Source organism: Boleophthalmus pectinirostris, unplaced genomic scaffold (genome assembly GCF_026225935.1).
Source record: "Boleophthalmus pectinirostris isolate CB_2022bp ecotype Guang Dong unplaced genomic scaffold, ASM2622593v1 HiC_scaffold_4, whole genome shotgun sequence".
Taxonomy (NCBI): Eukaryota; Metazoa; Chordata; class Actinopteri; order Gobiiformes; family Gobiidae; genus Boleophthalmus; species Boleophthalmus pectinirostris.
This window is the reverse complement of record NW_026571353.1, coordinates 14,958,223-14,984,289: the sequence shown is the minus strand read 5'-3', so window position 1 is coordinate 14,984,289 and position 26,067 is coordinate 14,958,223. Positions and strand designations below refer to the sequence as shown.

Genomic DNA, 26,067 nt, shown 5'->3' with positions numbered 1-26,067 from the left:
CTCTATATATGTATTTTGAATAGAATATGCACCCTACACTTGCATCTCCACTTAAAATATAAAACACATAACAAGAATGTGTAGCTTTATGAACAAAGTACACTCTGTGTGTCCCAGACCTAGGGATACTCCTCCCTTCAGAAAGAGGTCATCAGGTTGTAAGCAGGTAAATTCAGCTTTATCTGTTTCATTTTCACTCTCATCAAACTTATTCTCCTAACCAACAAACATTGACCACCACATTTCTAACATAACACAAATTATTAAAACTGTAGATATATATCTTCAGTCAAGCCCTTACCTCATTATCATTAGTGAATTGTTTAGGAGTCAAAGGATGCTACACTCTAAAAATGTCTTAAATGGTAATGAGCTGGAATACAAACAATCACCCCCTCCCCCAGTACTTCCCAATGATCATTAACAGCTCATAGGCCACAAAGGTTGGAGGAGATGGCTTCAGTCACAGTTGAAAGACAATGAAACGCCCCTCGTTTTCATGCTTTTTAAAGATCATTGAGATGGAGAAAGTGAGTTGTGTTGTTCTTTATGATGTTGTAGGTAAACATGAGCAGTATTCTTTGGGTACCCCCCTAGCTCAAAGTGAAACATCTAATTGGAAGGGAATTGAAACCAGTAGCCCTATGACCTTCCAATCTAATAGTAATCATTGTAATTAATACAGTAAACAGGCTGCAAATGCGCTGCCAACTTGGTCCCCTGGTCAAGGAAAATGTTCTAATACACGCTGGACTCATCAAATCATTAACAAAATAACACAGAATCAAACAATTAGGAGAGATTTTTAAAAATACCAGTTGCTTCTTGACTGATTCAAGGAGGAAATATCACCTAATGGCTTTTTACAGAAAATAAATACACACAAATTGACTTTTTTCAGTTTTATTTTCAAATCACATCACAAGTTGCAGACAGAATTAAATTGCACACTTAACTTGATCTGTTTTATAAAAATAATATTTACACCTGAAATGAGTTGAAATACTAAATAAATAGACCACAATTAGACAATCATACTTCATAGTAAAGCACTATTTGCACATACCACATCCGTTCTGACTCCTGAACTGTTCTGCTATGACCGGCCTCTAGCTTCTGTCCTGGGCATGCACCGTCTTCTTAGCGAGCCTTTTTGTGCACAGTAGCATCAGTAAATTCAGTCTTTTCCAAGACATTGCAAACACATTGACTTCCAGTGTTCATTCACCAGCAGGAATAGGAGAAAAGAGGGTACTGGCTCCACTCTGCCACGTTGCTATGGTGGTACCCAGGGTGCACCGCTTGTGTGGGGTAATCTGCTGTCAGGTGATGGGGCGCTGGGTATTGAGATGGTGCTGTGTTGCTCCACTGTGCCAATGGCTGCTCCGCTGTGCCATAGGGGTTGTAGATGGGGTGTCCGATCACGCCAGGTTTGCCAGCTTGGGCCATGGTCATATTGAGAACGCCCGTATAGTCCTGGGGTAGATTCTGAGGAGCACAGGAGGAAGAGGAAGCAACCATATCTTGTGGTCTGGCAGCTTTGGAGTTGTCATGGTCCGGAACAGTGGCAACATCTGGGACTCTTGGCTCAAAACGTCCCAAGCCAACGCTGCTTCTACCAGCAGTGGAAGAGGGCGAGACGGATTTGCCAGAATACTCGTGGAACCTTGAGAGAAAAAAGTAATTATGTTTAATGGAGAAAATTTAAAAATACGTGATGACGGTGTTTGGTGGGCTATTTGGTTTTCTATTCTATTTTGTATTACATCAACAGCCATACTTGTAACACTGATGCAAGTATTTGGAGATAACTCTTTTTTTTTTCTACCCTCTGTAAACTATGTAAATTATGTATGATTTGGTGCATTTGTAGGCTTATATGAGCAAAAAACTATTGTGCTCTATGAGTGGTCAGAACTTTAAACCTAAATATCCAAGAACTACTTAGAATGGAGGGAACAATTTACTACTACTTATAACAGTATAACTGAGGAATACACGACTGAAATGATTTAAGACATTTTGGCAACTCAACTTCCCCTTCAGTTTACATTGATATACATCATTTAAACATATTCACCTGTAGGGCTGGTAGGAAGCAGGAGCCGGTACTAGCTGCTCTGCATTATACATGTCCCGGGTATCTGCCCCATTTGGAGACTCTGTCCTGACGCTGTGCTCCCGATCTGCTGCCCAGGGGGAGTAAGTCTCCTCTTTCACAGGCTCCACCTCCTTCCGCTTGTCCACCTCTTCACCATCAAAACTATCAAAAGACTGCCTGCAGAAGTCTGAAGAAAACTAGATTAGACCGGTGTAAAATATAACAAATGAATCTACTTACTGAGTGTGTCACATACCTTGCTGGCTGTCCTCCTCAGAGTCTCGTGCCAACATGTCAGTCATCTTGGATTTCTTCTCTGCACTATCTGGGCTCTTGTTTGCACGTCTATAGACAAATAGCAATGTTACTTATTCAGTTAAATTTAAAAAGATCCAAGGAATGCGCATGTTTATTGAAATGTTAATTAATACACACCTTTTCTTGTTGGTGCCCTCATCTCGGAATCCTTTAGCAAAGGGGTTGTGATCAATCTTGAGTTTGGTGATCTGTACAAAACATAAGCATGGTCAAAATCTTGCACGTATGTTTTAAAGTCAGGTTTAATGGTTTAGAGGAGGTGAGTCTGACCTTAGTGTTTTGGTAGGCTGTGACTGCTGTGAAGGAGGTCTCGGGGAAAGTGAAGGTCTGGAACACGCTCCAGCGCACACTGAAGAGGTCATCAGCCTGGACAATGTGGAAGCGGGGATAGTAGCGGTGCATAGAGTGCAGAATGATCTAAACAAAACAAAAAAATTACATAATGAGCATGAAAATGGCTGTTCACGTTATAATGCAGAACTGTAAATATTTGTTGGGTATATCACCTCGTAATAGCAAGTTCATCTCATGTGTTTTAAGTGCACATATTAGGGACAGTGAAAATCAAATTATTACTGTGGCTGTTGTACAATTATTTTACAAATAGTATATGTAGTTAAATTTTCATTGTCATATTTACTGGGTGAGAGAAGCATTTGGAATTTAGTCTTGAAATAAAAACTAATATTTAGCACAATTTCAACAACTGATGAACAGGTTCAAGACACTTCAATGAGTAAGTCTCCTAAATATATTCTATTATGTACTAAACTGGCATTTAATATCAGAAGGGTGGTGTCAATTGAAAACAGTTGAAATTGGCTTCCTTACATGTCCATGCTGGTCCAGTGTGTTGTTGGTGAGCTTTAGTTTGAGGAAGGATACAGACTGCTTCATCCAGTGGCTCCCGGGGGCTGGGGAATCTGGGTGGAGGTAGGTCCTGCACGGCGGCTGGGGCTCCGCTTTGCCTGCCACCTCCCATTTGTCTTTATTCCACTAGAGGAAGCACACAGTTGGACACTGTTAGGCTAATCTGTTACTGGGGAAAAAGTGATTTCTTCTGCTTCTCACAATGACACTACAGTAGACAGGGCAGGAGCTGAGAGCGACGGTTGGCCTGGGACTCCCACAGAGATAGGGTCTGGTACAGTAGGTTCCCAGCAAGGGATAAAAAAACAGGAAGAGATAGCACCCCTTTGATGTCCACTGTCAAGACAAGGGGGGGCATGGGGCGTCTGGGGTACTGACTGACTGACCACTTGGGGTGTCACTAGCTCATTTGCAATAGTCTACATTTTATGAATGAAATAGTTATACTCCTATTTAAACTATTAAACTTACTTACATTTTCTAGTTTATTCTTTCTAGAATTACTATTACATGCAAACACATATCTATTTTAACCAATATATAAAAGACCAATAAATAAAGTTTTAAATATGGTTAAATTATTATTTTTGTAGCCATGTCTTACTTTGTATCTGAATCCATCCTCAGGAACCATGTCGACCAGTAGAATATATTTGGCACATGGGATGAGGCCGGAGATGTTGACCTTGCAGTGTGGAAACATCCTCCTGCAAACAACACAGGTCAATATTTGTTCATTTACATTGTTGGATTTAATTGAACTTTTTTGAACCAAGCCAAATGTAAGCAGTTTAGTCATCTTACCGGCCAGGTTTAGTGATGATCATCTCAGTTCCTATTTCATGAAAGGACTTCCACAGCTCAGGATCCTCCAGGGTCATTCTGATGTTGCCTTGGAGATAGGCATCAGGACCAGCCGCCATGGAAGCTGGAGGTGGGCCAGTGAAGTTAGGCTTAAGATCTAAGAGGCAAAAGAAACTTTTGTTATAGACTAAGAAAATAAAAATGTTTTAAAAGCAAGGAGTACGGTGAACATGGCTTACCTCTGATGGGCTGCATTTTCCACTGAACGCAGTAAAATGTGAAAAAGGTCAGTAAAAAGGAGAAGAATTAGTAAAAGTATCCAAGTATAGAAATATCCAAATGTTTCACTCTCTTGTAGTTTCCTGGTTGTAGAAGAAGCAAATATCCAAAAGCCAAAGGTTAATCAGATGTTATTAGGGCCTGTCCTAGTGCCACTTGTGTCAGAGGTGCTTGGTCCTCCAGGATGGGGCGACCATGACTTTTAAGGGGACTCCCAATGTGGGCGGGGCCAGTAGAGCCATTCTCAGGCTTTGAAGTGGCACATTGATGAGTCGGTCCCCTGCTGTGATTGGAGGGCACTGGAAATCAAAGAGACTTAACAGAGCCTTGATACCGTCCCAACAGGAAGGACCAACTGGAGGAAATGCATGTTTATTAACTGCTAAGAGACTTTAAAAACAAATATGGACCATGCACTTCCCTGATGCAGAGTCAAGGAGGCCCCTTGGCGGCACCACTGTATGTGTACTTACCATTGACATACAGGCTTCACCAAACTGGAAACAACATTTAGTGGCTTTGTGCAATGAGGTAAATGGCAAATATTGCTGATTTTCACAAAAGTGGGAGACACAAATTAAAAACAAATTTAAACACATTATCAACCAAGTGAATTCCCCCACATTAATAAGAGTTGCATGTAAAATGTGTATATATTCAGCCAGAGAGTTTTTGATCTGCAACTACAGCCAGGACTGAATACTTTAAGTTTTATTAATTAGTAAATTACTGGCATAAAATGTATATTCATTATTCAAATAATCCCTCTGTTGTTAGAAGCTCAAATAAGTTCCTTGAAAAAAATAAGTTTGTTATTTGACAAAGTTAAATATAGTTGTAAAATATTTCTTTAAAAACTAAATAAAAAACAGCTATTGCTATTAATAATTTTGCTCTCAATTTTATTCACTGACATTGACATTAAAATTAAAATTTGAATTTTATGCAAACAAGCGTGCTTAATAGTTTTATTTTTACTATCAAGGATGCACTTCCCCATTCTACATCCCTGTATCTAATAAATGGCAGAGGGTGAGAAGCTCAGTAAAGCCATAATGGTCTAATGATAACATGCACTGTATCATCTGCAGGTAACTTTCACCTGGGGCCTCCTGGGGCAGGGTAGAGGTGCAGGGGACAGGGGAGGGGTTGTGTATTCGGTGTCTAGACAGACTACTGCTCTGATAGATAATCTCATTAGGTCTGTTTCCCTTGAAGAAGCTGGTTTCTACATGTGGAGAAAGTCCTGTGTAAAGGCCAGCAATTAACAGCCAGTTAGCACCACAGGGCCAAGTATGCCTTCAATGGGATGAGAAGGGAGGGAGGGGGGTGATAAGGAAATACAAGTGTCCTATCCACATCCAGGGCCATCCAGGGCTATCTGTCCCGATGATATGTCACTAAAAAACAAACAAAGACAAAACAACATTACAGGCATTAGCATATAGATTAAAAAGGAACGCTCAAGCACCTTTTAAAGATCAGAATTAATGCATCTTTCATGTCTCATTCAGTCACTTACAACATCAATGCTACTTCCACTGTTGGAGTAAGGGTTATTGCATGTTGTATAGTGCACAGTGAACACATCACACTGACTCCCAGTGGATAGGTCAGAATAAATATGATAAACTTCAGATGCTGTTTGTCAGAAAATGGAAAATTAAAACGTGGGCCAGGACAAGGAAGTGGATCTAGGATCTATCATGGTAGAGCTCATTTGAACTAGTGCTTATTTCATAACAGGTTTCCATGAGAAATTTTTATTTTTTTGTTTTAATGTAAAATACTTGACTTAAAAACATCCAAGTTTTTATATTGTTATATGGCAAAGCCCAGTACAAACTATTACCTTGGAATCAATCATAAGGATATGACTGGGTAAGACATTGGCAGCAGATGCTGCACAAGGCAGAGCTGTGTTTTGATGTCTCAGCAGTCCCTTTGTGAAGTGGACTGTGTGAAAGTATTGACTGGTTAAAACGTTCAGTCGATGTACAACAAAAAGCATTGTAACACTGACATAATGATGCACTTAAAGATGCAGAGAGCTGTGTTTATGGCCAAGGCGTGTTAAAAGTCCCGATGCAGGAATCACACTTCATGAGGGTCAATTCAGAGGCACAACTTTGGCCTTGAACAAGTGTTTCCTCTGCCTTATGTGAGCCAACTGTTGTCAGAGAGTTATGAATCGCAGCTTCAGTGTGGCTTCTGTCACTTAGTATGTAGCTGAAAAGATAGCGTTAGTACAGGAAAGAAATACAGTCCCAACATGATAGGAAACTTAATAAGCAATCCTTACTTTTTATTCAGTTAATCAAATTTAAGATGTTGCCTATTTTCTTGAATTTTAATTATCTCCAGAAAATGTTAAGTGCTTTATCCTGAAACTATTTGCTAATGCCATTGACCACCTTGGCATCTATATTCTATATTAAGATTCGAGTTTTCTGTTTTGATATTTGCAATGTCCATAGCTTTTTATAAACAGTCAAGACATCTGCACAGTGCAGGATGCAGATGTAGAAAGGAGAAGGTCTCATGCAGCCTTTGATGTTACTAAAATGCTATTTGAAACAGTTCATTCGGATGTTAAACTTGCAAATGACATGAGTAGGGGTGTCAGAGCAGAGGTGTACATTCCAGCAGCAGCAGTGTCGATCCCATTACGCATTAGTCCCAGAGGTGACAGCTGTGACTGGTACATGGCCTCAGTACACTGCCTTGAGACTACAGCCTAAGAGAGGAGCAGACAGACTTATGCAACTGAGCCTAGGGCAGTCCAAAATGGATAATGCTTCAGGGGGAAGTTGTAAGTTACCTGAGAACACCTGAAATATTGTTTATCTAAGTACAGACCTTCCAGTACAGCTCAAAACCCACCTATTCAGAACAGCTTTTAATGTCTAACCTGCTCTTAAATCATGCCTATATTTTGTCTGATTACCTTGTTTTTTATTATATGTATTCTTTTTAATTGTATACTCTGTACAGCATATTTGAGTGTGAAAAGGGCTATATAAATATATATATATATATATATATATATATATATATATATATATATATATATATATATATATATATATATATATATATATATATATATATATATATATATATATATATATATATATATAATATATATATATAATATATATATATATATATAAATATATATAATATATATAAATATATATATAAATATATATATATAAATATATATATATATAATATATATATATATATAAATATATATATATATAATATAATATATATATATATATATATATATATAATGTATTACTGTTATTATTATTTTTGAAACTTTGCCCCCACTATACAATATACAGAATATATAATTATGGGTATAATAAAACAGTATAGTATAGTGAGTTAATTATGATGATCAAACTATGGGTACTCATGTAGCTTAATGTTTGTAAAAATGTGTGTGTTAAATGAACATATGCTGTAAACACAGATTGTAGCATAGTGGGCTCATTTCCCTTTGTTGTCGCGCTCATTTATACATCAGCATATACTGACACTGGGCAAGGCACTCTGCTTGTAAAATACAAACATATGTATTTCAAAAGGGAATAAATTCTCCATTTGCAAAACATTTGATCATTTCATGGAGTAGAGTACAATTGAGAGATTCTGGTTAAATTATTATTAAGTCTATAATTTGAATATGCTTTTTAAAATTATTTTATAATCACCATGGTAATTTCTTAATTTGCTATAATACAGTTAATTGGATATTTATTTTATTACAGTGGAGAAGTGTGGAGCTATTCTAAATGTGTCTAAATTTGAGCCCCAGTGACATGAGTGTGCCGCGGGCTGTCGTCTATGTGCCTACCACACTTCACCTTGAGGCAGCACTGTCCCTCGCTCCCAGGTGTCACTGTCTGTGGCCATTTGCTTTAAGCGCACAACAGTTAACAGCTGCCAATATACAGCCCGGGCTGGGGATCAGACGGCTCTGCAGCAGCCCCATAAAGAGCCCCCGGAGTGGACTGACGAGAAATCTCACACCTTTCGCCCACATTAACCATGCACCATGCCCTTTTGATGCTTAATTGGCCACTTTCAGGGGTTTGTGTATATGTCTTATTGGTTGCAAATTCTCAAGACTGGACAGTATCATAAAACATCCTGTTTAAGATTCAAATATTTGCCTGAATTCAAAGGAATAGATTCTGCAATATTTTGTCAGTGTTTTTGCATTGTCTTATTTTAATTGAAAAATAATATTTGCCCACTTTAGTAACTGTTCAGTGTTCCAAGCACTCTGCACTTTGCTTTATCATGTATCAAGACACATAAACATAACAGCATTTTCATAAATATGTGAATTTATTCACATATCTGTCAAAGCTAGAACTACAATTGATGGAGTTTTGTCTTTCTCTCTCACACAGAATCATGTAATGATTCTGTGTGATTGAATTGTGAAATGATTGAATTGTGAAATGTATTTTACATAATGTCATCTGAGTGATGGCATACAATTTTGGTGTGGTTACAACAAATCATATTTTTCTATCTAATTTCAGTATAGCTTTGTATTTACCCTACAGTGATTTATGCATGATGTGGAGTATTATTTTTTTGTGTTAGGAGATGGGTCCATGACACTGCTCTCACAGGCAGGCAGCAGCAGAAGGGCTGCACTCACATTTGGTTCAGCCTCGTGCTTAGGAAAACAAACCTGCATGTTGAGCTTGATCGGCAAAGGGGCAGATGACGACTTCACAGCACTTCATAAGAAGCTCCTGGAAGTGGCTAATGAAGACTAATGACTTCCCTCGTGTCACAGACTTCACACCGAAGGACGAGTCCTTTGAGCACAGAGCCAATGTGGACCAGGGTGGTCTGACAGCACATACGAAGAGGTTATAGCAGGTTTGGATTAACTAAGATCTTATTAGTCAATTACTGCATTTGACTCACTCAGTAATTTCTATCCTTCCTGTTTTTATCCGCATGTGTAATTATTTATATTTTCATAAAAAACAAAACAATATACGACAAATGTGTTAAAAGCGTTACAAAAATGGCATAATATTCATATTTCATTTTAGGAAAAGTTCAGTGTCACATAAGTGTTTTTTTTTTTTTTTGTTTTTTTGACTCAGGAAGTTTGTCTTTAAAGAGTAAACTTTGCAAGTGCAAGTCTTATTTATTTTTTTAGCTTGATCCCAGTGGAGATTAAACATTTTGTGCTTATTTGTGTTTACTTTGAAGCAGCACACAGAAAACCTCAGTGTTTCTCAAATATATTTTTGGTTTGACATCTATAATGCATTCAATCGAGACAGAACAATTCCCCTCCAGCTGAGTGGGGGCGGAGGCTGACCCGGTTACATCTTCATCGCGTACATCCCAGAAACTCAGCAACAATAGAAAATTTTAGTACAACAAGAAAAATAATGACATATTAAGGGTCATACTTCACAATTGTTAATCTGTGCCCTTTTCTATAAAATTATTCAGATGGCCTCCCAGATACATTATGAGTATATATCTTTCCTTTTATACAAAACAATCTGTAAAAACATTCGGTTGTCTTCGCTGAGTTAGTTGATTGAGACAGTTTCAAATGAGAGGAGCATGCACTTTCAGTCAATTCCGATGAACTCAGGAAACGCTGCATCAGAAAAAAGGAATTGAATGACCTTTGCCCTCTTACACATGCACAGCGCCTTATACTCACACGTTAAAGCCAAACAGAGTGAAAAAACATTTAGCTAATGATATGTACAAAGCTAATTTACTCAAACCATATCAGTCAAATCAGTGCTGGTGGCAGGACTCATACCTGGAAAAAGTCTTGCAGCTACAAATGCACAAAAATATATCAGACAAATATTACAAGTGGAGTACAAAAACAGCAAAAGCTCAAGTGAGGACTGAAGAACAAATGTTAAATGTAAACATTTCCAATTTGCTACAAGTCGAGGAGTGGTCTGAAAGCTTGACAGATACACTCAAAATTCAGTTTGTACATCATCATGAAAAATACTGGGAGACAAATTTATCATGCTGAAAGGAAAGAGTCCAAGAGGAGACTAGGTCCACGATCCTTCAAAGATTTATTCCATAGAGGCACCAAAATGATGTACATCCTGTCCAAACACAGGGGGAGCTACCCTGAATAGTCCTTGTGCAAGTCCCAAGTACATATGAAAGGAGAAACATGATTCATGACATTATGATTGTAAGTAATTAGACCCAAGATTGGACATAAGTAGAAGGGCTGGTCTAAAACATGTGCCCCATCAACTTACTGTGTGCTTGTAGGCCTCTGATTTGTTATGGCCATTTGGGAACAGCAGAACTGATTCACAACTTGAACAGTGATACATATTTATTTCATTAATTTACGAGGACTCCATCATTGGAAAGGGCCTTTGAAGTGGTTGGTTTTGATATGTCGGTCAGATGAAGCTTTGGGAATAACATGAGTGTGAGTTACAGTGGGGCTCAGATGTCCATGTAGTCATCCTCCTCATCAGATTCGCTCTCCAGAGACGACTCCTGGCTGGACGTCTCCTGGACCTCAAGTGCCGGCTGGGTCAGAGTGTCCTTCTTCACCGTGGCGGCCGATTGAGACGCCAAAATCACATTCTGTTCAAAAGTACAAACAGCAAGGGGCAATTTTTGTTAGCCGTTAGTTTGCAAAATATTGTCCAGCCCCAGTTTACAAATTATGCTTTAATTATAACTGCCTATGTATGATGGTGTATAAAGCTGCACATTTGTGAAAGTTTATATTGTCAAATAAGTTGTATTGCTTCAAAAAGTCACATTGGCTAACATGAACATTGACAGAAACAGTAGCTCCCTCTTTTCAATTTTTTAAAACTGTAAAACAGTATGTCTATTACCTAGCAGATATGATAAGTTCAACAGTCTTTACCTTTAGCTTGAGTTTGGTTTCCTCTGAGATGCTGCCTTTGGGGGAGAGCAGGGTGGGTGTGGGGGGCGTGACTGTGATCTCTGGGGGGAACTTTGCGACGGTGGAGGGGATGAAGAGCTTTGGCATGTTCGGAGGGACACGGGAGCGGATTCGGCTTGGGTCTGGAAGCTTTGACAGGTCACTGCTGGCATACTGCTGCTGGTCTGAGGAGGAGAAAGAGAAGATTCAGGTAAGAATTGGATATGTAACATCTAAAGAGGCACATTATTTCTCAGGAGAACATAAACTGTTCGAGCATTTTGTAAAGAAATTAAAACTGCTTTCTTTCTTGGTTTGCATCAAATACATTTTTATCTACTCAGAATAGTCATTCTGTCCTTATGTCAGTGCATGTTTTTGTGTACATGTTAAAAGCTGCAGTAACTTTTAGCTTGAAAAAATCTCCATGGAAGAAAATATGCGGAGAACCATGTACCAGAAGAGTTACACAGTACACCTTTAGTATCTCTTTGGATTACAGGTATTATTGAGCTAGCTATGTAAACATTTCTCTTGGATATTTTCCCCATACCTGTACAAACTTGTGTGGTGCTACATGTGGGGATCTCCTCACTGAACCAGGCTGCTGCTGTGAGCGCTGTTGTGGGTGCCGTTGTGGATGCTGTTGTGGATGCTGTTTTGGATGCTGTTGTGGATGTTGCAGAGTCCTGTCCTGGGGAGACAGAGGCCAGTTTCATCTGCTGGCACAGGTGGGACTCCTGCTGCCGGTATGCTAAGCCTTCTGAGTGCTCCTCCCTCTCCTCTGCTTTGACAGACAAATCGGATAAATGACATTATAAAAGTATTATACACATTTACTGCAGAAATAATTCAGGGCAGTACATAGTAAGCCGCAAGCAGCAATGATCTCACCCCTTTATCATACACCTAATTGTGTAACAATATACACTTGCTTTTTAGGGGCCGTCCACACGACAACGTTTTTTGGTCGAAACGGAGCAGTTTGTATTCGTTTTGGCCTTTCGTCCTTTCGAGCCGGCATTTCGGGTGGGCAAGCAAACTGCTGCTTTTAGAAAACGATCACGCCACAATCCCATCATCTCTAGGGTCCTCTGATGCAGCGAAGCCTGCAGCCCTCAAACTAGCCTCGCCAAAATAGGACAGGTGTAGCCTACGGAGCTGCTCCCATCACCCAGCAACCGAGCCAGGCTGCTAGTGGCAATACTAACAACACGCACCACAAATTACGCACACGGATCAATAACAAAGACTACGTTTACACTGAAACGAATCCGCGTATCACCATATCACCATATCACCGTATCAGAAACAATCTGCGTCCAGATACATTGTTTCTGTGTCCGCAAGCCTTCCCTATCCACACAGCTTTGTGCATATTTGTATACATTTTACAGAAACAAAACTTAAAATTGCATGGCAAATTTGCATAAACTAAGGGCGCACAAAACAGGTTGCTATTGTGCGCTGATGGGGTTCAGCTTCTGTTGGACTAAAGGACAGGACTCAGTGGAATATATGGGTTCTTTCTGTGACTTATGTTTAACTTTTGCAAAACAAAACAGCTATATTTCTGGGATACATCTAAAAGAGGCTAACTTACCTTAAAGTTTAAAAAACGGTGATGAGATTTGCATTATTAAATATCATCATTGTTAACAGCACCACATACAGGTGTGGCAGATGTATTATATCGTTTTCACTCAGTGCTCCGTTGTTGTGTGGATGTGAATATTTACTGATCCGGCATGTGTGTGGACGCAAAAAAGAAAAAAATCCAGGAGCGTTGTCATGTGGACGTAGCCTTAGTCTGGCTACAACTAATAAGCCCTTTGGCAGCTTGTGATGCTTGGGCCTAATAATGGTAGGGACATCATTTTAGTAACTGCAGGGGCTGTTGCTCTTCTCGATAAGTGATCTCGACTTGTTCACTTAATTTTCTTGACTATGCCTATGAGCAATGCAATGTGTATGTAATTTATTTTGGACACATTTTATAAAGCATAATGATCCATGCCTTCAACTAAATTTCAATCCGGAGACAAACATGTTACTTATGCACATCTTGTATAAAATGTACAGACTACTATAGCTTAGATTTACTTAGCAGGTATGAAATAAAAAATTATGAATGCTCAGTGTGTTGCTAGGTAACTGTTACATAACACTCAGTCACAGTGGGCTTGATGCTTACCAGTATGATGTATGCAACTATGAATTCAAATGGGCTTACAGTATTTAAATAGAAAAAGGGTTTCCCACAACAAAGATGAGTCCTTAAACACTGTGGTGTCTGTAACGCATTATAATGTAAGACAATGAAAAGTGGTCAGATGGTCTGGAGGCAGACCTGAGGCTATGGTGAGTCAGCCCATTCCAAATTATATTATAAATGCTCAATCTGAACAAAAAGTACACACACTTATGACTCATTTATTAAAATTTTAATTATATTTTGTGAGCATGTATGGTTTTAAAACAGGTTCTTCAGAGAAATCATGCTTGAAGGTAAACTGTGTTATATTTTATTTATTAATCAGATAAAGAAAACATTAAAATTAAAAATGAAAAAATAGAATGCAACTCCAAAAAACAACTAGGGTGAAGGCATAATTGGAGACACATTTTGGAGCACAAAAAATTAAATAAAAGCACTGTTTAGGAAGCTGACAAAACCGAAAAGGCAAACTAACAGCCAGAGTCCATTATGTAACAGGGAAAGAAGACCAACAGAGCCCCCTGCTGGTCACTAAAGAGACCACAGATTATACAGTGCCAGTGGAAGGACGCCAAGTAAAATAACTGTTTCTTAAAAGAAAAGAAAGGAAAAGAAAAAAAAAAAAAAAAAGGAGTACCTGTGTGTGGCAGGAAGGCCATAGCTGCAGTCGGGTGCCCTGCTGTTCTCCTGTGCTGCTCGTGGAAGCCCGGAGCGGGGGTCCTGGGAAGCTTATTCAGGGGCTCATAGACCACTTTGGCTGGATCTGGAGTGGACAGGGGGTGGCAGGTGCTGTGGCTGAGCAGGACAGGCGTAGGCAGCGACGCAGGGAAGAAGATGTCACGATGCTCCTTGGTGAACTTTGGAGTGGATGGGGCATCGGCAGAAGACTGCTGGAGACACAGAAGAACAGAGTTCAGTTCTGGTAGAACTAACAGGAGTGTCCCACTGTGGCACTAATGTCCTCTACTCTGGTCCACTACTGCAGAGGTGATTATCCAGGTCCCAAAGGCACCGCTCAGAGCACAGACACAGCCTGTCGTGACCACTGCACACTTAAGCGTCAGCAGTATTCACCTGATTCAGCCCACTGCTGCCCACCCTGACAGCACTGCTCTGAGGCTCTGAGGCTCAGAGCCTCGCGAGCTGCTCTTGCAGCAGCTTTCACCCCTCTACATCTCTGAGCCACTTTCCTGGGTGTCCTTTTGAGGACCACTTATAAACACAAAAGCTGCACAAACAACCTGTGACAACAGACGCCCTGCTCCCACAGCCGCTGTCATGGCAACGCAGAGGAGGGCATTTAAAAGAAATAACAAAGCCTCTCTCCACTTTTCATCTTAAAATTAAAAGAAAGTCTGACAAATAACCTCCCACCGTACAAGCAGAACAGATAGCCTTCAACTGAACTGCACTCGACCACATGCCACTAATTAAACACTGAAAATTATATTCTGCTTGACAGTTCTGTGTCAATGTTGATACTGAAAGAGATATTAATTTGTCAAAAACCACATTAGTGTAAATGATCTTTGACAGACGCAGAATCAACAGTGTTTGTCACGCTCCACAGCACTCTGCTGGGAGGTATAGTCTAAGCCAGTATCAGCCACAGTCTGATGAAGTGACCCATGGGAATTAGCAAACAAAAAACAAACAAACTAACCATCCAATAACACTGCACTAGATCCTCCCGTCCAACAGTGAGCAGTGCCAAGTGTGCACAGCACTACACAGCTTTGATGATTCCTATGTCATGAATTAAACATTAGCTATGAAGACAGTGACTAGTGGGCATAACTCTTGAGAGGGAGGATCCCTGAGAAGATACCACCACAGTGAGGAAATCAAACTGGAAAAAAGACACATGGAAGTAGTGATGTTTTGCCATCACATTCCATTTCTTTTCTGAATAGTAAAACATATCACAGCACTTGGATACAGGACGTGTGGATGCATTGTGCAACTACGTCTACGTCTGAAAAGCTCAAAGGCTTTTTTTCTTTTTTCCTCTACATTTACATCTGTATTTATTACATTATATTGATACAGTGGCTCTATTGTGAGTAAAACATCTCCTTAGCTTCATCAGCGAGTGCTGAAACACAGTAGTTCAGGGGAAAGGAAACATGCAACATGATAAAATTGTGGGATTGGAAAACATGAATTAGCTGAAACCCTGGGATGTTAGTCAATGGCCAGTTTATCAGAAAATAAATCAAAGTGACTTATTTATTTTGTATTGAGCGATATTATATGAGATTTGGGGAATATCTCCGTGACAACCAGCTGTGGGCAGAAAGACCCTTGATGACTGTGTGGGCTTGAGGGGTGTGGGGAAGGGCCAGAGATAAAATGAGCTAAACCAAGTAAAGATTGAAAAAGAATAAGAACAGAGCTATTTACGAGACTGATTACACATCGCCTATTTAGTGGCTGTGCCAGCTAATTGGATCAATTCTGACTAATCAATTATTGAAGAAGTCAACATCTAATTTATTAATTGACAAATGATTACACACACACAACGAAAATATGTGCAGGTAAAGGCACCATTATAGAAATAACTAAAGAACATTATATATTATGTCGTTCTGGTTGTGATGAAAAATAATTATGACTAGTTGACTATCCTTATCTGGACTATACAGACAAATGCCAAAAGACCTTTAAGTACAAGACAGTGGCATTATTAAACCAAAATCTCAAAAAAAGAATAAAATATTTTGGATTACTAAAATAAGCAGCCCTTATGAAAAATACAACCAGTTTGCTTGTATTTATCTTGTCAAAATGTAAAAATAAAGAAAAAATTTAATTTATCAGTAGTTGCAGCTCTACTGGTATATTGGTCTTCAGAGTTTACCTACCACTACATGAAGTTCCCCTACACATATCTGAACAGGTGAATTATACCAGCAGATGGATTTTTTCAAAGGCCACATTAATGGATAACATAGGGGGATTTAATATGAGAAAATACTAAAGCAAGGTACACATATTAATATAAGTTAAGAGACTGACTATAACCAGAAGAAACTATAAAAAACTAACCCACTCAGTTACCGTATTTGGTGTGGCAATCCAAATGAGAAAAACATCAACAGTAAGAATAACAAGCCAACGTGTAAACCACAACAATGAAGACATAACAGGTTAGCCAGTTGCCAGTTCTGACTAACTGGTGTATGCATTTCTCACACATATTACATTGAAATGGAAGAGTTTGAATTTGTGTCATTACCTGTCTTTGGGTAGAAGCTGCCATTTGTATCTGGCAAAACTTCAGAGCTTGGTCCAAAGCTACGTCCTCATCAACCTGTCACAAAAAGCAGAGAGCAATAGATTACAATTTTAATTTGCAATGTTCTTTGTAAATGATACGTGGTTATCATTTACAATACCATAATTATTTAAAAAAAAACAAAACATCCAGCTCACACAAGTGAAAGCTCTTTATCAAATCTGTCAATTCTGGCAGATGATGCTCTGGGAAATCTAGAGTAAAGCTGTCATATGTACATTGTGTGGGAGATGGAGCTTATCCACAAAACATGATACAGTATACATTAAACTAATCTTGTCCGCACAGCTGTTCACTACAGTGGCATTTGAGCACAATAGTTCAAAGACTGCACCACAGCCACATGCAAAGTGGTACAGGTGAAAAATGTATATTTATCTATAACATACAAGCTATCAATACCAATCTTAAATGAACTGAACTTTGAAAACGTGTCTCTTGTGTCTTTTGTGCTTTTGAAAAGGTACAATTATGGTTATGGTTTATTTGTCATTTTACACAGCTTCAAAGAGAGGGTATAACTTGGGAATGAACTATGCACCCTTTTCTCTCTAAAGTGTCATTATAGAGGTGTCCATTTTTGGTAAAGCTTAAGACATTTCAAAAATCATGGCATTTCCTTTTTTGTGAGTTCCGCAAATCAATAGAGCTGCACAAGTCATAAACTGCATCTTAGATGGTGAACCAAGAAGCATGTAGTGGGCTATATTGAGAGGCATATTATTAAGCGCATGTACAAAGGGATTTCTATTGTGGAGGAATTCATTATTCATCAGGCAAAGCCTGTTTATTATTCCATTAGCATAAATACAGGGCTAATGCAGACACATAATATGGCTGAGATGGATAGGTTGTAAACTACAAAACTGCTGCTCCAGAGCATAGCAGTACAGGAGCAGCTCTCCAGGAGAATCCCTGGCGTTTTAATAGCATGAGCCACTTGATGACAGGAAACACGCTGTAGCTGCTCCTGGCTTCTGCTCCCTTTAATGGGTACATCAGTGAAAATACGTGTTCCCTCGTCATTAAAAAGGCAATAGCATGACACCGTGTACGGCCAACATTGATCTGGAGTTCAATATGGCTTCATAAGCTGCTGGCAGCTCTGCACCAGTGATATTAATGATACTAAGGGCTTGAAGATTTTTACTGTCTTTTTTTTCAGTGCAAACTGTGTTCAAATACAAGCTAGTTGCCAAATCAACAATGATGTTACAGAAAAGCATTAAAAGGTTTCATCTATGGTTCAAAGAGAAATTACGACTAAGACAAATATGTTGCCTAGTTTTGAAGGGAAAGTACCTACTTTTCAAGAGGGTGTCATGTTACTAATTCTGTTGAAAGGGGTGTTTCCAAATGTATTTTGAGAGCTGACCTGCTTTGTAGAAGGAAATGTTTGCTCATGTTATGCTGCTTACAAAGCAGATAAACTTGATGTGGTGGTTGTTTCGTGGGATTACCTGTTTCATAAGCATGTATGTTTCGGACATGATTTTTTCTATGCTTCCCAGGTCATAGGTCATGACCTTCTGGCCTTGCTGCCACACTCTGTAAGCATTGAGTAGAAGAGTTTTTCCAGACTCCACATCCTCTATGAGTTTCCTCTTGCGGTTGGGCCTGTGTGAACTCGTCTGGTCTGGGGCAGCTGTGGCTTTGGGAGCAGAGGCCTGGACCTGCTGTTGTCTAGAGCTGATGCTAAGCTCCTCCAGAGACAGCTCTGGAGCACGGCTGTTGTCAGTGCCTTTCTGCTGAGGTGCTGCTGTGCTCAGACTAATGTCCACATCTGTCTTATTGCCCTGAGAGTCTGTGGCAGTGGAACTCTTTCTCCAGAGACCAGAATCCAGATCCATGGGTTCCTCAGGGGCATGTCTCTGAATCTCATTCCCAACAGAGTCCACCTTCCCTGTGTCGCCCTCAATCTTACTTCCAGTATTAGAGACCTGGGACGCCTCCTGAGGCCCACTGTCAGGGGCTGGAGTGCATACTCCTTCTGAGAGTCCGGCCTTCTTGGGTAGGCCATGTTTACTGTCCTCTGAACTGGCCTTGTTGGATGACTCAGTCGTGGTCATCTCCCCCATGGAGGGGGCAGCCGCTTTGGGAAGCTGCTCTGAAACCTGAGAGAAAACAGAAGCTGTCAAACATGAAGCATATACATACCAGACAATTACAGCAGTGTGTGCACTTCCTCACCCCTGTGAGACTGTTCAGGTTGTCCTCCAACACTTTAACTGTTAGGAAAAATGCTCTCTTGGCCAAGACTTGGCGATCAACATCCCGTAAATACTTCCTAAAAGAAAAACAATGAGGAAAATGAAATGAGGGCATTAGAAAGAACATTCACTTATAATTACAATAAAAGTAAAAGCAAAATTTCTTACTTTCCCTGATCAGGGGTCCTCTGCAACATGAAAGAGACTTTCAGCAGGGTGTCGTGATCCTTTAGCTGATACAGCACCTCTAGCAAGAGGACAATGGATCTGTTCATATGAGATGCAAAACTTCCAGGGCGGTCTATCTCATCTACTGGAATACGCCAGATGCCCTGGAGATAAAACAGAGGCCCTAAGCATTAGCATGCCAAAACATCATATTAAGATGTTTCTATTAGCACTTTTTCTATGGTGGGATTTTAAATAGGTTGGGCACTGTGTCCCTCATTTTGATTCCTTGCATGATCTGTAGTTGGTAGAAATGATTAATTAGATACACCTGTTATCGAATGGCTTAATAGCAGATAAAAAATATGGCATTCAAAGAAAAATGAGATGGTATGAGGAGGAGATGCCGAGGAGATGGGAGGAGGAGAGGAGTAAGGGATGGGGTGCTTTCTCTCCGGGCACACGATAGGCAGCCTCATTAGAGCTCAGTTCAGTTCAGGCAAAGCAACAGACCACAAGGCTGGCTGCCAACAAACGCATCCACACTGAAAGCATGAAGCCATTTTGATGTAGAAGCCACATTTTCCTGTCAGATGTGTGCTCCAACTCCAGCCAGGCCTAGCACTGTACTCAGAAGAGACTGTTGGGAGCGCAGGTGGTGGGCAAGACTTGGAGCAGTCATGAAGAGGCACAAGATATAAAATATAACACTTACAGCTAAGAATCTCCATCAGGCTGGAGCGACTAAAGCACTGTAGCACACATGTGTCAATCAAAACACAGTTTGTGATAAACTGCCATAACATTTGAATCGTTGAGACCAGTGCTACCTGATGTGAATAAGAATCCAAAAAATGTCATGTCAAAATGTATGATGCAATCAGCCAGGGATAGTCGTGGTTTGAACTACTGGATGCACAGATTACCAAAAGCCTCTAACAGGAGCAGGACGAGTACGGTGAGGGGGTGGGCTTGCTCACTTAGAAAAACATCTCTAATGGAGGAGAGTTGCTCTTCATCAGAGAATCATCTGACCACAGTAAATCTGTTTAGGGAAAGCAGAGCCATGGCTTTATACAGATTATACCACAGCATAGTTAAAGCAGATTTAAGACTGGAACTGAAACAAATAAAGCATATTGCGCTTTTGACAGGAAAATACTATCAATACACCCTGAGATGAGTAGTCAACATAGTCAGTACCTCAGTAACAACCATCGTCTGGAGAATGACCAGAGTAATGATCAAAGTAATAGAACAAGGAGATGAAGACTTCACATGTAGCACACAAGGTTACAGTATTTGCAAAGTTAATTTAAACCTGCATAAAAGGGGGCTAAAAGGTTGTGAAAATAATCAAAAGGTGTATATGGAATAACTCCCAAAAACTGAAGAGTAAAGAAAAGTGACATTTTCATATTACTAAAGCAACACAGTATCCATCAGATTCAGGAATTGCTTATATATTTTATATTTTTATTGACAGATAAAATATAAACTTACTTGTATACATACATGCATCACCTGCTTAGTGTGTTACAGTGTAACAATATTTTTTTTAAGAACTACATAGTACAAAAATCCAAAGTTTGACTCAAAGGGAGGAGGACTCACCATCACCAAAAGGAAGCTACCACGATGCCTATTCGACAGTACTTTTGGACAGTTTCCCGCTGGCCGTAGTGGCCCCAGTAGCCTTGGTATTGCCTCCACCCAGAGAGAGCCTCACGCACACAGAGCACGGTGTGCGTTGCATTTGGGTGTTTGGGCAGCAGAGGAAGAGCGGGAAGCACAGCTCCACACAGCATAAAACCTCGAGAGAAGGGCCATTGCCTCAGCGAGAGGAGAGTGAGCGCAGCAGTCAACTGTGCCTATGAGCTCAATGTGCCACTGACAGACAGGCTGAGCCGCTCCTCTGCTGCGTTCAGAACCTGCCATCTCAAAACAAAACACCCACGCACTCCAGCTCGCTTTCCCCTGACCCCAGAGTTCTTCCCCCTCCTCCCTTCCTTCTCTCACTATACACAGCCAACAGCCAATCCCTGCTGCCCTGTGCCAGCCTATCACAGTCAAGCAGCCAAACTCCCGCCTATTTGTGCACTCCCACACAACACACACAAACATGAGGAGAGTAATGAGGAAACTGAGCGGTGCAGCACACAAGAGATGAGTAGAGTGTAGAAGGAGCCAGGGGGAGGGGCGGAGCATGAGCCCAAAGACAGAGCAACAGGAAAAGAACTGGCTCAACAAATGAACATGTACGTACAGATGAAGGCACTGAACCACCATCCATACAAAACACAATATAGCATTATATACACCCCCAACAGCTCTCACCTGATAGAGTTCCTCACCTCCAACCCTGGCACAGCTGCTCAACATAAACATACTAGGCAAATGCACATTGCTCTTCCTGATTCCTGGTCAGCACCGGCAAAATCAGAGGATCAGTTAAACACAGCACCGTAGAAGGCATAATTCAAAACCAAACTGACCAATGCACTGAGGTAGTAGCACTCACAACCACTTCCATACAAAACATCAACTTCGTCAAAACATTCTCATTGGGCCAACACTCCGCCCACTCTGAAAGGACCTTCTAAGAGGTGCTCCACCTACAACGGCACAACAAGACTTGAGTCATACATCACACCTAAAGAAAGTAGAGATTATAAGAAAGCTACTCCAAAACTCCAAAAACATAACAAAGCCTTTGAAAGAGTCAAATAGTTTATATGGGTGGTGGTAATTAAATAATGTCTTGTGATAACATCCATGTCACAGAGCTTTGTATCTCTTGCTTCAAAGAAAGAACACTGAGTGGGTGGAAGAATATGTAAGCAAGGGTATGTGTGTGGTGCACAGGGAGGTGAGGGAGGAGGACATAGGGACGCCTCACATCCAGTGCATCTTGGAGACAATAATTACAGAGGTATTTTCCATTTCAAATCAGCCGCAAAGCCTAGAAGTAGCAGTGACAGTAAGAAAGGTGCAAGAATGATTCTAACATTTGATAAAAGCAGAACAGTTTGTTCCACAAGAGCACAAGGGAGAAAACAATTATGCTAATAAGCTGGATTTGCTTCAGATCACACAATGCAACTGCTGCAAGAAGTTCAAGCCAGTGTCAAGTAATATGGGGTGAGACAACTCTGAAAACTATTCACTGTATCTGTGCCCTGATTATACATCTACCCAAACTGTACTGTATTATACTATACAGAAATGACAGCATCTTCATATGTAAAAAGGGAGAGTAAAGATGATTCACTGCCAAAACTCCAGTTAACTCATTCAACTTCATTCTCTAATATTCATAAAATTGTTCACTAATAAAAATGTTGGTCAAATAAGATGTCATCAACCGGTTAAGTGACTCAAGACCAACAGCTCTTCCTCCCAAGTCTGGAAAAATGTTGTTTTGTGTAGAATTTTGCTCTATGTTGGTGTACAGTTATTGTGCGGTAGATAGAGCAGGACATACACTTGACTTAACTTGGTGCAGCAAGACTGTCAATCTCATACACAGTCAACAGTCATCATAAATATTTTGCTCTTTTACTATGAGAACAGCATAATTGAGCGTTATTTTAAAAGGTGCTTTCCACAGTGCTTTGGAATCAGAGCTGGGTTTGTGCGAACAGTAAAGCTCCAACAGTTGGTGTGCCGAAGCAGGAGCAGGTTTAAATCCAGAAGGGGCTCTGCTAGAACCCAGTGGGAGACTGGAGCTGCAGAGCACTCCTCCAGCTCAGTGCTGGCTTACATCGCCAATACAGTCTGTTAGCACAAGTGCTCTATAGATCCGGCAATTAGCAGTGTACAAATTAAGACGAGCTAAACAAACTCCAAATTGCTTTAATCACAGCACTTAATGTGGCAATTTAGGCATTTAAGAGCCTTAAATGACACAAGCATTGGCATCACAAGGCAGACTTCTTTTGGTGCTAGTCCCAAACTTGAAGACCTAAGGGTTACACAGAACTCTTATATTTAGCAAGATGGATTCTCGCAATATTTGTGAGTTCACAAACTCTCAAGAATCCATCTTGGAGTGTGCCTGCTGTAAGGTTAATTGAGGGGCAGACCAATCATAGAGCAGCATTGGGGTTTGTGAGGAAGCCAAAGGCAAAGCTCCCAAACGACCCAAAACAAACATGGTGACAACGACAGACATACTTTATCCTATGTTAGTGTCAATACAGACTATTTTGTCTGTTTGACTCTCTGGTTATTTAAAGAGTGAACAAACCACCTGCAATGCATGTATTGTATTCTTTGCAACACTAACACACCATAATCCAACTTTACAGCTTAATATTTGAGTTCCAATGAATTCAGTGTGGTGTGAATAATCATAGTACACCAATCAATCCTCTTCAACAAGCTCACAGACAATTTATTAGTCACAAATTTGCAGACGCACTTCAGCGCTTCTCATGCTCAGGCAACAGCATCTGGCAGTTTTTGTGAGTCGAAGATAAAATGTTATTACTACTATGATGCATGTGAATCAGTTGAACATAGTGCAAGTAGATTTTCTTATAAAAGGCAGGCACGTGTGGTGACTTGCGTAGCGACATGCTTACATAATAACCCCTGACTTACATTAAACAGGTTAGTCTTGTTTCGTTCACAGAAAAGTCCTTGTGCAGGCATGTGCTTCAGCTGTTGCCATGGGACACTGCTTCCTAGCAACACATCTCGGGCCCACTGTAGGTTCTGTGAAAGAAATAAATAAATATATGAGGAGAAAAACATATATTTGGTTTGATCATTTTAATTAAACTAAAAATCAAGCAGATTAATTCGTTTTCAATGCACTAAAATAATTTGCCTTCTCTTAGTACTCCTAAAGTTTAAACCATAGACTGTATAAATCATGTTAAAACACTATGGCTAAAAACACTGGCACAGTGTCTACAAGAAATCAGAGACATCTATAAGAATGACTCCTTGATAAACAATATATTTCCCCCACTTGGTGTTACCATCAGTTTTAAATAACTTGGATTTTACAGGTCTTCCATTACTTTTTGTTCAAAAGAATTCACTGAGTGAATGTGAGCATCTAAAGTATGACTCATCACCTTCCCTGCCTTACATTTTAATTGTATGAAAACTATTATTGTATATGTTAAAAAAATGACACCTGTTGCTTTTACACACACACACACACACACACACACACACACACACACACACACACACACACACACACACACACACACACACACACACACACACACACACACACACACACACACACACACACACACACACACACACACACACACACACACACACACACACATATTTACCTCTAATATCATAATTAATATATATATTTTTTAAGCAGCATAGTGTATTCAACAATGAAAATGTAAATAAGAATTTCAGAAGTAGCTAAAAGGCTGCCTTAAATTGCTTAACAAAGTGGGTGCTAACAGAAGGATGCTACTGCAGTGAAGCCCCACACAGCCTCCTTGTGCCAAACTGGCTGAGAGAGCGCTGTGCTCCCACCCACGCACACCTCTGCCCACAGAGCTCCACAGCCTGCTTCAGCAACTTCTATCACTGCAGCGCAAACTCAGGGCATTGCCACAATCCACATTGTACTTAGGCCTGTCATGATAATGACTATATCAACTTACAGTTCAATAAATTAAAGACGGAACAATACTTTTGGGCCCTAATATTTATTGTGTGTTCTTATTCTTTGTATTACAGAGAAACTTAGTTATATTTTGTACAATAGGATTTGAATAAGTTCTATGATTCACAATAGATACAAAGAAACTACTTAAGCAGGTGATGGACCCTCCATCAGAAAAGTTGTGCAATTCACTTTTTTATCTCCATGGAAATGTTATTGCTTTTCCTGGAATGTATCATGGTATGACACTAAACATCCATCTAGCATTTATTCATTACAAGTGTTTCTATTGCACAAAAATACAATAATTCTCTCTGAATAGGATTGCCGCTCCACAGAGCTGACCTGTAACGTAGTTTATAGTTGTCTCCCTTGAGCGAGATAGATAGGTTTAACTTCGGTCGGGGAACATTCTAGACAATGCTACAACATTTCCATGAAGGTAAGCAGGTGATGAACCCTCCACCAGAAAGGTTGAGCAATGCACCTTTACTTTTTTCTCTATGCTATTTATTAAGCATAAAGAAAAACAGCTCATGTTGCAATCACTCTTCAAAATATGATATTATGATAAGTCTAATTGTACTAAGATCACATACAAGATCATTGTATCATTTGATACAGCATATTTGACCATGACTAACCTGGTGCGTCTTGCTGTTACTGTAGAAGAAGGCCAAGCGATATAAACTTTTGTAATGTTGAGGGAATCGGCCAAGGCAGAGGAACAGAGCCCTGACACACATCTCCACCAGCATCTTCTTCTGCTCGGTTGGGTCGGTGGGCAGAGCCTTAGGTACCTCTATCACTTCTGGGGGAGGCTCAGGCTTCTTCTTGCTTTCGCTCACAGGGGTATGAGGGGCAGCCTGTTGGGAGGGGGGTGGCTTCGGAGGTGTGGCTGGGATGGGCAGAGCAGGAAGAGGGCAAATGTCCACGGGAGCTTTAGGGGCTGAGGTGTCAGGAAGTGTCACCACCTCCACCACCTCCACTTCCTGGATCATCTTCTCTTCCACCAAGACACAGGCATTGTCACTGGTTAAAGCTGAAAGTACAATTTAAAGTTAGATATTGATACTTTGATATTAAACAGTAACATTCAGACACAGCAAATGAAAGATTAAATTTTGTCAACAGGAAAAAAGTTTTACAGTGAAGAAACCAAACTGAAGAAGCTGCTTGGCTGAGCAAAACATTTT

The 26,067-nt window shown here is 40.2% G+C and overlaps 2 protein-coding genes across 2 annotated transcripts in view; both read right to left on the bottom strand.

Annotated features, from left to right (window-relative positions):
- Positions 1-1,024: 1,024 nt before the first annotated feature.
- On the bottom strand, positions 1,025-5,051 carry tbx16 (T-box transcription factor 16). The gene is made up of 9 exons (XM_020928228.2): positions 4,333-5,051; positions 4,094-4,250; positions 3,894-3,996; positions 3,251-3,415; positions 2,690-2,836; positions 2,537-2,607; positions 2,358-2,446; positions 2,081-2,288; positions 1,025-1,666 (listed from the first exon to the last, which is right to left on the bottom strand). The coding sequence occupies exons 1-9, from the start codon at positions 4,346-4,348 to the stop codon at positions 1,225-1,227; spliced, it is 1,398 nt and encodes a 465-aa protein (XP_020783887.2). The 5' UTR covers positions 4,349-5,051; the 3' UTR covers positions 1,025-1,224.
- Positions 5,052-9,643: 4,592 nt separating this feature from the next.
- cabin1 (calcineurin binding protein 1) overlaps positions 9,644-26,067 on the bottom strand; it is a 29,063-nt gene continuing 12,639 nt past the window's right edge. The window contains 10 exon segments of the mRNA XM_055161521.1: positions 9,644-11,011; positions 11,304-11,506; positions 11,875-12,108; positions 14,177-14,429; positions 16,781-16,855; positions 18,301-18,954; positions 19,031-19,127; positions 19,219-19,382; positions 23,824-23,937; positions 25,516-25,913. Coding sequence (XP_055017496.1) covers positions 10,868-11,011; positions 11,304-11,506; positions 11,875-12,108; positions 14,177-14,429; positions 16,781-16,855; positions 18,301-18,954; positions 19,031-19,127; positions 19,219-19,382; positions 23,824-23,937; positions 25,516-25,913 — 2,336 coding nt within the window. The 3' untranslated portion in view covers positions 9,644-10,867.

Coding starts and splice junctions, on each gene's coding strand:
- tbx16 (XM_020928228.2), bottom strand. Junction 2,608..2,689: donor CAGCCTACCAAAACACTAAG/GTCAGACTCACC, acceptor TGTTTTGTACAG/ATCACCAAACTCAAGATTGA. Junction 2,289..2,357: donor TGAGGAGGACAGCCAGCAAG/GTATGTGACACA, acceptor AGTTTTCTTCAG/ACTTCTGCAGGCAGTCTTTT.